General features: G+C 39.3%; 1 protein-coding gene across 5 annotated transcripts in view; it reads right to left on the minus strand.

Annotated features, from left to right (window-relative positions):
• Nucleotides 1-209: 209 nt before the first annotated feature.
• Nucleotides 210-16,260, minus strand: part of RBMS3 (RNA binding motif single stranded interacting protein 3) — a gene marked incomplete at both ends in the record, with an annotated part of 435,160 nt that continues 419,109 nt past the window's right edge. For all 5 annotated transcript variants that reach the window (XM_080338490.1, XM_080338489.1, XM_080338487.1 and 2 more), the window contains 2 exons: nucleotides 210-341; nucleotides 2,900-2,980. In XM_080338490.1, the coding sequence (XP_080194616.1) occupies nucleotides 210-341; nucleotides 2,900-2,980 (213 nt within the window). The remainder of the gene's footprint in view (nucleotides 342-2,899; nucleotides 2,981-16,260) is intronic.

Here is a 16,260-nt window from a genome sequence, read left to right on the forward strand (position 1 = left end):
AGAGTATATCATTGCAGGCAGGAACTCAAGGACATTTTGCCGAGGTGAGGCCATTAGCCAAAGCCTTTTGCTAATTACACTGCTACGTATCCAGAATTCATCTGAATTTAACAAAGCTATTTAAAATTCATATTGCTGAAATGGGGAGCAGAATTTGGCCCACTATAATCACGAAACAAAGCCTCCTGGTTACAAAGCATATGCCTTACTTACTTAGACTGTTGGTAAGAATATGCAGGCGCATGTTCACTGGATGTTTCCACTGTCATCTGTTGCTGTTGACCACTGGCTTCCTGTGATGAAGATGCTACTGTCTGTGGAGAAGTATCAGCAACAACACCCTAAGGAATCAAATCAGAACACGAAAAGCTTACTAATTTTACTGCCTGCATGAATTACATTAAAAGAGATCAGCACCAGCTCACCACTCCTGTATTTTTCCAGAGGCTGAGAGAGTCTGAGATAGCAGAACAACATGCTAACACAACAAAGTCCATAAGTTTTAGAGAGCTAATCCAGCAACAAGAAGCTTTCTTAGCGTACCAGCCCTTGTAGTACTTCACTCTCACAACCTGAAGTGGAAAATTCCTCCACTTTTGAGGACAGTTCTCTGCCCATTCAAAGCCAGAGGCAAAACTTCTTACTTCAGTGGAGTCTGAATTTTACCTAGTCTTTTTTACAGCGTACGTACAGCTCTTGTGACTTTCCCTTACCTACCCAACTTCGCAGTGAGTTCAAGTTTATTTTGTTTGATTTGCAATGTGATAAACGCAGAATCTAGGCTCACCACTCTCTGCTTTACTACACATCCAACAGAATTTTAGCTGCCCTAGAAAAATACTGCACTCCTCTACACACTGCTTTTATGCATGTTCCCTTCAAAAATAAATTTACTTCACACTAAAGACTTTTATCTGTTAAGTCAAAGCTCCAATGAAGCTTTGTTTTATTTATAAGTTTGCAAAAAAATAGCTAAGTAAACACACAAAAGATGATGTGTATGAATTTATCATTAAGCCTTATTTCTTATCCTATTTAGACAGTCTGAATAATGTTATTTTTAAGTATTTTTGTATGCTTTCAAAGTAAGCTATATTTTCTTTCCTTTACTATCACGTTCACTGTGTTGGTCACATAAATAATGGCAGCAGGTCTCTTCAGTGATCATGCTTTATTACTGTATTGCACACAACAGAGCCAGAAGAGGGAGCACAAAGCACTTGCTTTGTTTATATTTGACTCCCGTGTAAACAACAGGTAGTTTATTTTATATTATCTGTTAAAAAGATCAGTTTCATTTTTCAGAAATTCTTCGCAATTACTGCTTAACAGATTGTCAGCATTATCTTTTTCTGTCTAATTCCTTCTCCTTTTGTCCATCTCATCTTGAGATTGCAAGCTCTCTGGGGTAGAGACTGTATATTTTTGGTCTCTATTTGCGGAACATTTAGCATAGTAGGGTCCTGGTTCATGACGCTTCATGAATACAGATAAACATTAACAATAATCATTGTCCCTGGATCAGACAAAGACAGGCTATATAATCAGATAATATTTTGATTATTACAATAGATAATTACGACATCATGTTACTTTAGCAGGCCTGAATATACCAATGGGTGGTGGGGAGGAGGGCTCAGGAAGAATTAACTTTGTACTGGTAAGCACAGTATGCAGCCAGTACTGCCATAAGAGCCACTATCCATCCTACCATCTCCTTTTGATTTGGATTTGTATGTGCCCAGTTTAATACCTAAGAATGGCAGCTGAAGGGAGGCACCCATACCCTGTTTGTAAACAAGCAAGGTTCAGGGCAAAATTATTCTGAGGAAAAAAAGACTAAAACGTGACTAGATCAGCATGACAGAACAGTAGCAGCCTTTCCTGTGGGACCTCATCTGGGAATCTCAGTAACTGCAAAGAACCAGAAGAAACCAGGATGAGTCCACTTGACTGCTGGTGGAGCCATGACAACAGTACCACTAACTCAGCATCCTCAAAGCACAGAGTAGTAATAGCACAAACTCCAAAGTCCACAGAGCCGAAGACAGAAATACAGAGACCCTGGCACTACTCACATTACCCCAGAGTAGGGGAAAATTTACTAATAAAAGAGAACTAAAGAGAAGTACACAGGGAAGAGGATGCCAAGGCTCTCTCTTCTCATTGTGCTCAGCGGCCCTTATGAAGCTTCACAGAAGTGGAGGCACAAGCTGATGCTCTCCTGGCAGCTTGTGGTCTACAGGGTTGAGTAAATACTTACTCATTAGACTGCCATCAGCATGACTCAGCCCCAAGGAGGGAGGGAGCGAATCCTTCCTCAAGGATGAAAAGCACTCAGTCAGTGCAGCATCCTCCACGTCTGTATATACAAGAGGAAGGTTTCCATTGCTCAATCACTTTTTCTGGTGGCTAAATGTTTCAGCAATTACCTATACTTGCTAAGGACCGCATCAAAACCTCTTGCAGTCTTCTTGGAATCACTTTTGGGTTCGTGATCTGCCTGCTGGGTTTGATTTCCTGTCTCTTCCCATCTCCCTCCCAAATACATGGCGAAAAAATAGCCATAATCACCAATGTTTTATTCCATGTCCTGCTGTACAACAAAACAAATGCAAAACAAGAGCCCTTGCAAATAAAATTAATAATAATATTTTTAAAAGGGAGCAGGGAGAAAGACAGAAGGAAAAAGAAAGAATGAATGAATGAAAGAAAGAAAGAAAGAGAGAAAAGAAAAAGATAAAAAAAAGTGCAGTCCTAATTTTAAAAGCTGGAAGCTTCCAGCCACCATTCCATAAAGTAACTTGAGGGTCCTTTCAAACGACAGGTGCAATGAGGCTTAAATGATAAGAGTTCTGCTACCCCTTCAGTCTACTTCCATGGATGGAGATAAACTTACTTCAATAGGGACAGCTGTTGGAGGCACAGGAGTGTACTGGGGAATGTAGGTCCCTTGCATAGGTGCAGCAGCAGTCATGTACTAGAACAAAACAAAGGCAAAGGAACATTAGACAACCACAATCGAAACGTACAACACCATTTTAGAATCTAGGCACTTTCAATTTCCTGTTCAGAATTTGTTGGTTAGTGTATAATTTCTTTTAATTAAGGGTTTTAGGCAATGGTAGGAATTACCTAGCCATTAAAAGTCATAATCTTGAACTTCAAAGTCAGGTCATATTTGAATATGGGCAATAGCAAACATCTTGCAGATAGATTCAGATTGTTGACATGGCTTCTAAAATTGAGAGACTCCTCTTTGTACTTATAAAAAAACAGTAGAGACATGACAGCAGCATATATAGTGGTTACAGATACAAAACCAGTCTAAACAATATTTTGGAATCTTATTGATCGTATCTAATGATGCCTACAAAAACTGCGGCACGAAACTTGACAGGTTTATTCCAGTCTATATTTAACCCTATCAGTAATAGCAGTTGAGTTTACAGGGATACAAAGCTGCAGAGAAATGCAAGCTGAAACAGGCAAAAGAAAGGAAGAGGAAGATACATCTCAAAGTTTCCCCTTTTGTGCACAAAATCCGTAGCTAAATTCTTGTGGCTTATTCTTAATATCCGGGAATCTTTCCTATGCATTTTGAAACTTCTGCAAATTTTTATTATAGCAAAACTTTGTATTAGCTTCTCTAAAATACTGTCTCTCCTAAGCACAAGAAGACAATTGTTTTAAAATTCATGAGTGCGTGCAAATTTTGCCATTGGTATGGCACTGATCTCTTGATATACAGCAGTTCTTAGAAAGTTCTTGAACTGAATGCAACAGATATTGGTCAAATGAAGTATCGATATTAAGTCGTCAGATCTATATGTACTTTTCTTTCTACAATCCAGTCCTAACTACATGTCTCTACTGACAAGAATCTCAGAATGTGCCCAATCCCACAACTGACTGTATGACACTTCCACTACGTGTTATCTTCAAAGACACACCAAAGATCTGAATCAGCCCAGAACGTATTTGATGAATTTTAAAACGAGTTAAATATAGCTTTGCTTCCTGGCAGAGCTAGGAACTGCTTGCAAGATTTTATTCTGCTGTTTATAGCAAAATTTACATTTAAAGCACTCTCTCACCTCAATTCTAAACTAACTGGATGGTTTGATACGCCTGTCACAAACATGCATTATGAAATTACATAGTGGGGTGCAATGCTGGAGAAAGGCCTTAGGGAACAGCATAGTTAAGAGTCCCACAGCCAAATTCTGAAGTCTTAATTCAAGTAAAAGAAAAAAATTACTTTGATGAAATTGTTTTCTATAGAAAAAAAAATCAGTGAGGAAGATAGGTGACACAGAATGTATACTTGCACTTTGAGTAGCATACTGTATTGAAAGCTATTACAATATTGTTGCAAAATTCAGTGGTTTCCTTAACTTGAGCAGAGAGGGGAGTATCGTCTGTGTCTGTGTGTCCATATCAGGCCATGATTTTTGGCAGCTCCTTCTCCTTGTTCTTCAGAAAGCGAATTGATTTCAATAGGATTTTTTAATGAATACTACCCCACCAAAGGCATTAGGCCAGCTATCCCTATTGTAATCTGTACAGTCAGGCTATTCTCCTGCCTTACGGATTAGGAGCTAATGAGAATGTTACAGCAGGGTATTCCAGAGCTGCCTCCGCTTCATTCATTCTGCTTTGTAACATTGCCGTCACATGTTGGGATGACATCTGCTCTGTAGCATTGTTCTAAATGCGTCAATATTTATCATTAACCTGAAGCACTCATTCTTACAGCTCTGCAAAGACCTACAAGGGTTTTAAATACCTATGCAGGTTAGCTTCACTCAGACAAAAATATACAGATTTTAATTAAAACTTTTATTTTAAAGAATGAAGTGGACTCACTTAACTTGGTCTTCGTCAGAGTTCTTCCCTTATTTTACATACAAACACATATGCATTTTCATACAAAGATACAAGATTATTCAACTGTCTTTTAATTCAGACCACTCCACTTTTTGCAAAATCTTTTGGCATTGAGTTCTGTAGCACAACAATTGAAACTGTCCAGGAATTAAATGGTGCCTTTGCTGGCTCTGCAAGCACTGCTCTCGGTAGTCGTGCAGTTTCTTACCTCAATTGTTAGTGTTTTCCTATTAAGGCAGATCCTAATCTTACTTGCCAGACTACTTTGCTACTGCATAATCTCTAGGGAAAACTGTTCTGTTGACTTGAGTGCAGCTGGTGGCCCTGGCCAACCTTTGCTTGCCTTGGTCTTTCCAGACACTCACATCTACCCGTATTCTTCCAGTTTAATTTTTTTTCATGAATTTTACCTGAATTCAGCCAAACAGCAGGTGATTTACAGTGCTAGAGACCAAAGCTGTCCAGTTATTAGCCAGACTCCTAAAGAATTGTAGGAATGTGACCTTTCCACTGTATATAACATCTTCTGCTTGTCTAATTGTCCACTGTAATGGTGGATCAACCTTTTGGTTAAATCACCTAGAGCTCCACAGTTAAAACAAATGATGTGGGCCAAATTAGTTCCACCAATGGCATAAATGAAATCACAGTTTCCATGGCAAATAATTTGGTCCTAGTAAAAGTTAGCCAAGGCTCAGTCCCACAGAGTACTGCTGCTTGACAACTGGCCCTTCATCACACAGCAGCAGACTGGTCTGTATTACAGGTACACATATTGTGCCCTCCAGTGGAATTTCAAAACATATTTCATGTATTTAGGAATGCAAAGACACCCTTATCAATTCAGAAAAGAGTAACCGAGTCAACAATTAAACATGTTATTGGGGCTTGGAACTGATTCTCAGTTTTCAGACTCTCACTTGAGGATCCATTGAGGCTTCTGTAAAAAAAAACGTACAAAACTATAAAGGACTGCTCGGTTCAATTCTCAGAGGTAAACAATTTGTCTTAAGTATCTAAAGTCCCCTCACATGTACAGGGAGTCCCAGCTGAGACCACATGAATTTGGGAGCACCTGCTCTGCTGGCTCTGTTTTCACCATGGGAAACCTAGTGCTGAGAAGCTGCTTTAGTTTTTTTGTTTACTGATAGTATAATGAAAAATGAAGACAGATTAATTTCTGTTACAACTGGCATTAGCTAAATTGAGCTTACATGTATTGCCTTTCTTTATGAACTACATAATCCTACCTCTCTGATCTCACAGGATAAATACAATAAAGATTACACAGTGCTAAGGCACAATGTCAGTGTCAATATTACATCAATGGTTTTGGATAATACAAAAGTTGAATTTCTTGTCATGAATAGTCACAGTTGGTTGGTAGCAGAAAGCTCCCTGAACATTGCTTTTCAGTAGCTTCCACATCCAGCACACATTGAGCCCACTGGAGTCTGTGTCTCTCCCTGGGTCCCCCTGCCACTTCACTCAGCTATTTCATAAACCAGTGGGCTCTGGATGGGCTGCCCATGCTAGGAGGTGGAAAAGAGCTTCAGAAAGAATCGTGAGGTTCAGAAGAAAAGTTAAACATTTTATATCTCCCCTGTTCAGGACCACCCAGGATGAAAATTCTGCTCTAAGGGCATCCCTTAGCTAAGGGACTCTGTAGTGAAGCAGTTCTGTGGGGACCACAGGTCCTGTATTTGCACACAGGCTGCATATGGCTTCCCATCTACCTCAAGAAACCAAAGTAACTTGGAAGGAGGCAGATGCAAGCAAAGACATCTATGTCAGAAGACCATCACTGAGACTTATTTTCTCCATGAACCATACTCACTAAAGTTCTTCATCCACATGTACATGTGAGAGGGGCAGCATGACTCACTCTCAGCTTAGCAGTATCCAGCTACTTCCACTAAATATTAGTATTTTAAATACTGAAATGAATCTGAAAAATCCAAATCCATCCTTTTTTTTTGTCACACATTTCCATCAAGATTAAAGATTCTTGAGCTGTAATGTGAACAATCATTCAACAAAGTATGTGCAAGGCAGAAGAAAACACTGTTCATTCTTCTACAATTGTACAGGCTTTGTGGGTCTAAAAGTAGAAGCTGCATATTTTTGACAGTAAAATGAATAGTGACTCTTCAGGCACAGATGATGGATCTGGAGAGTATAAGGGAGCTTTTTTGGCACTCTGATCCTTTAAAAGTTGATGATACCTACCACAGAAAGAAAAGAGAGACATTGCTGCGGGCACCATGCTCTTCATTTGTTTGTAAACTATTTGTTTGTAAACTATTATTTTCTTCATACAGTATACAGAATGCATGTTCTCAGCAGTGAGGATGTGCAGTATTATAACATAATGCGTGCGTTACAATGCCTGACTGCTTAATTCAGACTGCACTTATCAGGGCACCATATACTGCATTAACAATTCTACTCACACCTTGCCCAATAGTATTTTTGGTTTTACCTTTTTGAAAGTGCTTAAGTATGTTAAAAAATATACAGTGAGAGTATGAGAGAGTAAGACTTACACTTCTGCTCTCTTTCAGATATCACCTTCCATGACTATAAAAAGTTAAATGAAAGGAGGTAACAAACGAGGCGGTGGGTTGAGGGGACAAAATGACACTGTGAGAAGGATCATGTTTAATTCAGAGAGTAACATCAGTTCTTATAGATCTGCAAACAATGGGGTATCTCAGCCTGGCTCCAGCAAGACTCCTGTTAAGCCTGCAGCAAACATTAAATCCATAAACATGGCAGACATTGGCAAGAGAAACACAGGAGGAGGGCAGCTGCCTGCATAGGGCAGAGTGAAGGGGCATGTTGCAGTATGATAATATGTTTCACCCATCAAAGGTGGAGCTGAGTGACCTGCAGGGAATTTGCAGGAGCTTCTACTTTGAGACTATGGCACAGGTAATGTTCATTTATTCATTTGCCCTAGTAGGCCTCTGGCTCACTTTTCTTGGAGTCAAGTCAATGCAGCATCAGGCAAGTGCCTAATTGCTGAGATACATAGCAAACACCTCTTGTACCAGCTATTATTTAGTGAAATACAATTGAGACAGTGTCTGAAAAAGTGAGTGCCTCTTGCAAGACTAAACAATTTCATTTACACTTCCACACACTTTTTAAAAATCATTAACAGAAAGTATAAGAAATCACCCTAATGTACAGTTCTATTTATAGGCCCAGTTGCCTATAAAATAACACAGATGTAATCAGAAGGTGGCTACTCTCTTGGCCACTGTGAGTACTGTGAGATTTTACAGAGTGACAACAGTTAATAAGGTGATCAACACTGAATAAGTCTCCTGGTATAAAAAAAAAAATCAGAAAGAGTTTATAAAATAAGATATTGACGTAATTGTGCAGTAGATTTGCAACCTTGAGCAACACTTACTCAGATTAGTAGGTTTACTAAGGACAAGGGGCAATGAGCAAGGAATCAATGTTAAAGAGGAGGCCTTTTATAAAATCAATATGCAAATGCTGCATTCCGGTGTTTCACTTTATTTCTATATAAATGTATATCTGTTGCAAGAATCCAATGCCACTTTCCTTATTTCATCAACCTCCATGCTCCTGAGAAGGCATGGAGCCTTTTCAGTCAAGGTGAGAGGCAAATTGCAGAAGCCTTGTATCAGTATACGCTGGTAAGCATTTGCACCACAGCAGCCTGCTGAAGGGAGATTAAACAGGACATCTTATGTGAGTAAATGCTAACCCATGTGTCTTAAAAGAGCAAGGATTGCAGAGGCTGGGCTTCAGTGACTATTTGTGGTTTCTTATCACTGCATCAACTATATAGCACAGTGATAATGATGACTTTGCTTTTTTAGGATTCTCAGAATGCCAGGGTGGTGTTTTGTTTTACTTTTTTTTAAACCATCTGAGAAGTCTAGACATTGTATCACTAACAGAATTATGTGAAAAAATTTGCATTGCTGGAAAACTGAAGGAAATGACACTGTTGTCTGGATTTATTTTTATCATATTTTTCTTTTTTTCCCCATGAAGGAAACCTGCCCTACCACTTTCAAATCTCTTCCTCTGCAAAGCATAAAAATTGCATCTCTCTTTGACCATAATGAAGTAGTTATTACTTTAATGAAATATAGAATAAAGCTGCTGCTTTTTTTCTCTGGTTCCACCTTCTCATTTGAAAATAACCTGTTATCCAATAGAAAAGAACATTGTCTTGCTGTGTCCTCTTATCCTGTAGTCTGACATGGAAATGTAGGAACTCAGGAAGAGAAAAGGACCATCTAGTTCATCAGCGCCAGTGGCAGTTAAATGAAATACAATACCCAGCCACCACCGTCTTTAGTTTAAACTTCAAATATCTTTTGCTACTCAGAAGCATTCTGATTTTCTGGCTCAATCCTGTAATTATTCAATGGCTGTTGTTAATCTTAGTTTTTCCCAATTAAAGAATAAGAATAAAAGATATGGAGTTTTTGCATATATTACAATATTTCTTGCTAATAATTATCAGCCTGGCCTATAGTATAATAATAATAATAATGCTATTTTACCACACAGTTACTATAGCCCTATCAAGAATAGCACTGTCATTCAACAAAATCCCATCTCTGGGCCACAGCACTCATTGTTCAGGCAGAGAATAGAAATCTTTACAAGATTTAACCTTCCTTCCCTGCTGTTCAGTAATGCAAACGTTTTTAGGAACACCAGCTATCGCTTCCCTTTCAGCCTTCCTAATGAGATGTTACCTAATTCTCTGAGCAAGTTAAATGAAGGTAGAGAGAATAATAACTTCAAGAACTATATTTACAAACTAATCTCCTTTTCTCTTCAGGAGTTCTAAGCATCCTTCACAAATCCCTACCTTTGGAAATCGGAGTAATACAAAGGTATAGAAGAAACAGTGCAGATGAGCTAAACCCCCCACAGCTAACAGGTTTTTTCTCTATTTCAGAAATTCAGGCCTGCTACTAAAGCAGAGTGATCAGGACTAATCAGATAAAGACTATTTAGAGTAAACAAATACGAGAACAGTCAGATCACCACATACAGCTGTGCACCACACTCTCACTAGCATACAAAATCTCCTATTTCTAAGAACCGTAGTAAATGCAAACAGCATTTCAGGAGTGTCTATAGAAATAGATAAATAAAAAAACCCCAAACAACTGGCTCATTTGTTTTAACCACTTTTTAGAGTCTAAGGCTGGCATTACAAAGGAACTTGGTGAAAGCCTCAAATTGCTTTCAGATATCTCATCTACGTCTGAAAAGAGAGAAAATGGAGGAAAACCCATCAGGATGTGAAAATTAAGTTCCCATTTTGATTACATCTTTCATTACAGGCAAGTGAAACTTACAGGAATACTTCTGGCTGGTGAGGGAGCCAACTAGGGAAGGTGCCCTGCTGCACTTGTTTGTGAATAGAGGACTCATGCGCAATGTGATGCTCAGAGAATGCCTTGGGCACAGAGGTCATGAAATGACTGAGTTTTCTGTTATTGGAAAAGTAAGGAAGGGGGTCAGCAGTACTGCTACCTTGGACTTGCAAAGGGCAGACTTTGATCTGTTTAGGAGGCTGGTTGGCAGAATCCCTTGGGAGACAGTCCTGAAGGGCAAAGGAGTCCAGAAAGGCTGGATATATTTGCAAGAGAGCAAGACTCCTATGCTTAAAACGAAGTCCAAAACACTCATTATTTGTTTTAGTTTCAGTTCTTAATTCTTCAGTTCTTAACCATTTCTGTACAAAAGGGGCATTTTTATTTTTTCCTAATAACCCCTATATACCTGTCCTGTGAATGTACGTTATGAGATCAGTGGGGCAAGTTTTCGTGCATGGGTTAGTGCAGGAGTTATTACAGACCGTTTTGTTGGCAGCACCCAATATAAAACTAGGGTATAGTGACTGTATCATAACAAAAGAGCATACTGCATCAGTCTTGGTCAGCCAGGGTTCGTAATGACTGAGATTTTGTCACATTTCTATTCTTCTTTCAGATCCTGCATACAGAAGAATAAAGGGGTGATGCAGCCGAATTAAAATGGCTTTTTCTGACATAAAAATGGTCTATGTACCTCCTCAGTTGGAAATTCCTAGGAATTTCCATCTGAATACAATTCTTTCAATTAGTCTCTGATGAAGGGCTGCTAGTAAGACGAAGGCTGACCTGTACATTTTAATATTTTCAACGTAAGTAAATAAATAAATGTGTCAGTGAAACTCTCAACATATGAGCACATTAAGCTATTATTAATAACATGTCCATTTATACAAACGAATAATTGCTTTCTAGAGGTAAACATGTCTTCTAGAGGCTACTAAATCTCCATGAATTTGAAGAGTCTAAAGAGAAGCAGGCTACAGTGTGCAAACGTCCATACCACACAAAAGAAGCTGTTGTTAAAACAACAGGAGAACCACTTAGATTTGTTAAATAACAGTTATTCATCAATCACATACACCTTTCATTTGCTCTTTCAGACCAGAAATGAGAGTGGACAGCTCACGGGTCAACTGTTCAAGAATGAAGCAGATGAAAGCAGTAGGGACACACAAAAAGTCACCTGAATATTAGTATTTCTAATTATTCTAGAAACAGGAGCAATTTCGTCACCTACTGCATGAAAATGCAGTCATGCCTGGCAGATGTAAGGTGGAAAGATAATAGTATTACACCACAGAAGTACACCTTTGACATTCCTGAGAGTAGCTGAAGCATGGTATTGCTAGTTCGTTGTCTCTGAAAGATCCCTAGAATCTAAAATATTTGGTAAACTGTAAGGAAGGATATAACACTCACTTAAAAAAAAAAAAGAAAAGAAACCATCTCAAAACTTCATAAAAAAACCAGCTGTCCACAAGTACCCTGCATCTAGAGATGGAGAAGAACTTGCCAATTCAGTGAGGACAAAATACCTTGCAGGCATTGTCTGTGGTTCCTGGCGGGGCTTACACTGGCAGCTAACAGTGGTACTAGGGGTGCCTTAAAAGCTGGCCTGCCTCTACAGATGGCGAACATGCAAGTCCAGGCTTAGGGAGGGGAAAACACTTTCTCTCTAGGAAATGCTGGACCCTTCTGCCTAAGGCTGCAAAGAAAATCAGCCTGCTCTCAGGCATGCGTGGCTGAATGTCCTGCAAAACATGCAGTTGGGCCTCCCAGGCTGCTCAACACAGAGTTGGGGTGGTTGAGTTGGGAGTTTGCAAGCCCTGAGAGCCTCACTTCCATCTGAGTCTCAGGTGAAGTTCTGGGATGTCCTTGTCTCTTCCTACACACCTGGGAACCATCAGTCCCTGTTCAGTCTTTGAGCCAGGGCCCTGCTGGTCTTCCAGGACAATCCCACCAAGCTGCCCGCCTAAAGCAACATTCCTGGGGTTTTCTGATGTGGCTCCCAGGACTAATCTGGGTTCTCAGTAAGCAGACTCATAAGCCGACTCATTAGGAGACCTGGAAGCCTGCCCAAAGCGTCGGACATGGTGCGGATGTTCTGGAACATGAAATCCTGGGAGCGTTTTGCAGCTGCTGCCTGAAAGCTGACATCGAGCAGGACAGCAACCGAGAGGGATGTTTAAACCAGTTGGCAGCTGTCAAGGTCTTGCGGAGCATGCTTTGTATTGGAAACACGGTGAGCCATTGTTTCCGAAAATTAATTTTTGTTTGGAATTTCTGGCTCATGGAAGAATCTTTCTGTTTTGTTTTGAGTTTTTAAAAGATTAATCAGAATGAAACCAAATTTCGTAAGATGAATTTCCCACAAACTGGAAACCATGCATGGTGTTCAGCCAGCTCTTCTTCTGTCTGTAAGTAGGGCAAAAGGATCAGCCATGTTCATATTTGGAAAGGTGGGGACTAACATAGAATACTAACCTTTAATGGCTGATGGCAACTTCAATACATTTACAGTACTATGTTTTAAAATAATACACTATGAAATATTGTTTCTCATTAGCATACAAAGTGGTCTGTTGAAATTTTTAAATATATTAACATGATCACTAGTTTTGCTTATATGGACGGCTCTGGAAGGTGGCAATTGTAAGTATTTTTGTGCAGGCTTGCTCTTCCCTGCTTTCCACAAAACTCTTTAAATTCTTATAGCAGAAAGGTACCCTTAAAATTAATGTCAATGCCCTACTGATAAGAGTGTGACTGACTAAGAATATCAGGGAGTTTGCCTATAAGCATGTCAATTATCTGCTATGGGAGGATCTCTGAGATACATCACACTGCATAAGCAAAGGAGAACCCTTGCCTTTTAGCATGGCACTGGCTAAATGGACTAAACTATATCACCATGTCATGACCTCATCTACCACGTAAAGTGATGCTTACAGTGCTGAACTCCTAAACTTACTTCGTGGTAAAAATTACACAGAATCTCTCCTAATTTGTCATTGCTTCACTGAAATGATAAGGAGAGGAGGGAAGAGGAAAGATACCAAAAAGTAAAAAAAAAAAAAAAAAAACAGCAAAAGAACAAAATGAAAGGAGGAAAAAAAACCAAAAGCCCGATATTTCAAAAAAAGGTCATCCCCCCTTGCCTTAAGCCTTCCTGTTTTGCCATCTAATGACTAATTCCATCCCTAAACTGTCATAAAGAGGTTCCTTTAGAATATCTCCCATTTTTGAGTACTGCAGCTCTTTCACATCACAGCTCAATCACATACACCTTCTCTGTACTATTTTCTTTACCTTGTACTGGGACACTCTGTTTTTTTGGGAAAGTGTGATCAGCACAGCTGATGAACCGTAAGTGAAGTAGCCAAGAACGCTAGCTTGATTCTTCAGCTCTAAATGTCATTTTGCACAGGTGAGCAGCTCAAGATCTATGAAACTTGAGTTGTATTTTTGTATTTTAAAAAAAAAGTGCAATCACCCATTCGCCATAAGACATTATTTAATATAGCTTTATGGGTGTGCTTAGTACTTCTTTTCCCAGGAATCACGTTAGCAATGCTTGAAGGGGCCAGTAAAACAGATGTGTTTTAGTGCTGGCAAAATAGCAGCATTCCAAGACTGTTCTTTGTATTCCTTCAGTGCTAGCTTTCCAAAGGAGACAGTCAGCTCATACACATTCAAATTCTATACAACTACCAGTTGGTACGGATTTGTGCCTTAACATTCTCTTAAAGTTCTGGGCAGTATAAACACAAATACTGGTGTATGAATTTTAATATTTTTTGGGGCTAATTAAGTCCAGGCCAAATGAAAAGCAATTCACTTCAGTAGGGAATAAACCCTCTTAATCAGTCTTGTCCTCACTCTCAGTGTACTGATTGTAAATAGCTTTAGACAGTGCTAAAAAAAAGCATGGTAGCAGTCTCAGGTAAACGCTTGATAGACGAGTATACCACAATGGTTGTTCCAGTTACATTTTTTTCAGCTTAGCATATTCTATGAAAAATTAAAAGCAAAGCAAAATATAACAAAATCTTCCCAACTTCCTGTATTCGCTCTAATTCTGATAGGAGATGGAATATGAGGAGGATAATCCAGGAGGGGAATCAACGCTGGGGAAGACATTAATACATGTACAAACACCCATATTTCCTGCTTATGAATGCGCTTTATATAACAGAGTTGTCCAAACAGCACTTAAGGAGCAACAGCAAAATGTTTGACAGACAGGTGTGATAAGTTATGGCTCTAAACATTTGCTTGCCAGACAGAAAGGGTGACTCTTTTTCCTCTTTTTTTTTTTAAAATCTTTTAAGGTAAACTCAGTCCATGTCTGCTGGCATGCAGCCATTTTTCTATAAGCTCATATTACAATGCTGTATTTCTAATGGATTGGGTATGGTGCTTTTCCATTTTGCTAATGAGAAAAGCTAAAGGCCATTACTTGTTCTGATTAAGATCCCGAGGGAAGAAATGTGATGTGTATATTACCAGGCCATACGTAAAGGAAGTATGTGGCATTTCTAATCAATCAGATGAAGGGTAGACAGAAAAAGTCCTATCCTGTGACTGCAGAGGAAGAAGATATAGGGGAGGAAAGAAACCACAGAACAAGTGCCTCTAAAAGGTGACTTACGGGAATCAGTTATAATGATATTAGTATGATCAATGACTACGGCTCCTATCTGAGAAGGATGTAATTACCAAAATGAAAACTTTCAAATAGGAAGCCTGATCAAGGGCAGAGGTACTGTCATATTTCTTAGACCACTGTCAGCTCTCATCCAGGCAATGTATTGCCGTGTCCCTCACAAGCATTTCCATCCCACCAGGCTGAGCAGTGCCTCCCTGGGGTGGGAGCAGACCCAGGGAGCGAGGGGTCGGGAAACTTTGCATCCAGCTCAACACATGGGTGAGTCTTGGCCCAAAAGCAAATTCCAGACAGGGAAAGGCAAGGATGAGAAAAGGGAAAAATGGAGAAAAGTCCCAGTCATGATTGGCTTTACGAGAGTTTTGCAGTGGTACACATTTAAAAACCATTTCCACAGAAAGAAAGGAAATGTCGTAGACCAGTGAGCTATTCATCACAAAGCAGATCCAGCAAAAACTGTACTAAGAGATGCACTGCTCAATTTGCAGAAGGATACTCCGGAATATTAACTTAAGATGGTTCAATATGCAATATCTACATGTTTAATCCTGACTGCATAGAGTTATACCTGGTGGAAATACAAAATTTAAAGAATTTTTTTAATTCCTTTATAAATGGCTGCATAGTTACAGCTTGAAAATGCTATAAGATACACACTCCAAATTGCAAATGAAATGAACAGAGCTTGGATATGGGTGTTCTAAGAGAGGACAAGGTCTACCAAAAGTGTCAGTCACAGCTGTAGACATATTTTTAATAATATATTAATTTCACAGAATATTATAAATCACTGCTGAGTGCTAAAACTGACAAAAACTCTAACAATACTACATTCTCTCAAATGGAATTCCATGTGACAGAGTAATGAAATATTACTGTAAATGATGGCAAAACTATAACAAGTGATAAGGCCAGCAGGAGAGTCTTGTGCACTCTCCCAAATCCGTATAAGGGCATCTGATTTTCCTCTATGAACACCACTGCTTCTTTACAGATACCTGGGAATACTTCAGATAGATCCACCGTGGAACAGAAGAAAAGGCTGTAACACTCTTTCTGCTTTAAAAGAATAGTTACAAGAAACACTGGGACTGTAAATGTGGAAAACATCTTCAACCCTTCCTTTCATCAGAAGGCATTGCTGAGAGAACATATTCTCCTAAATGTCATTGGTAACAAGGCACAGATGCCACATACGGTCTTGGAAGAAATTAAGAATCAAAGCTGATAAAGCCCATCTAGAGCTATCAAACTGAAATTCAATCATCCTTACCTTTCCTTAACGGTATGTATTTAAAAAAAAACATACACAGGCCC

Source organism: Nesoenas mayeri (assembly GCF_963082525.1).
Source record: "Nesoenas mayeri genome assembly, chromosome: 2".
In the NCBI taxonomy this organism is placed as follows: Eukaryota; Metazoa; Chordata; class Aves; order Columbiformes; family Columbidae; genus Nesoenas; species Nesoenas mayeri.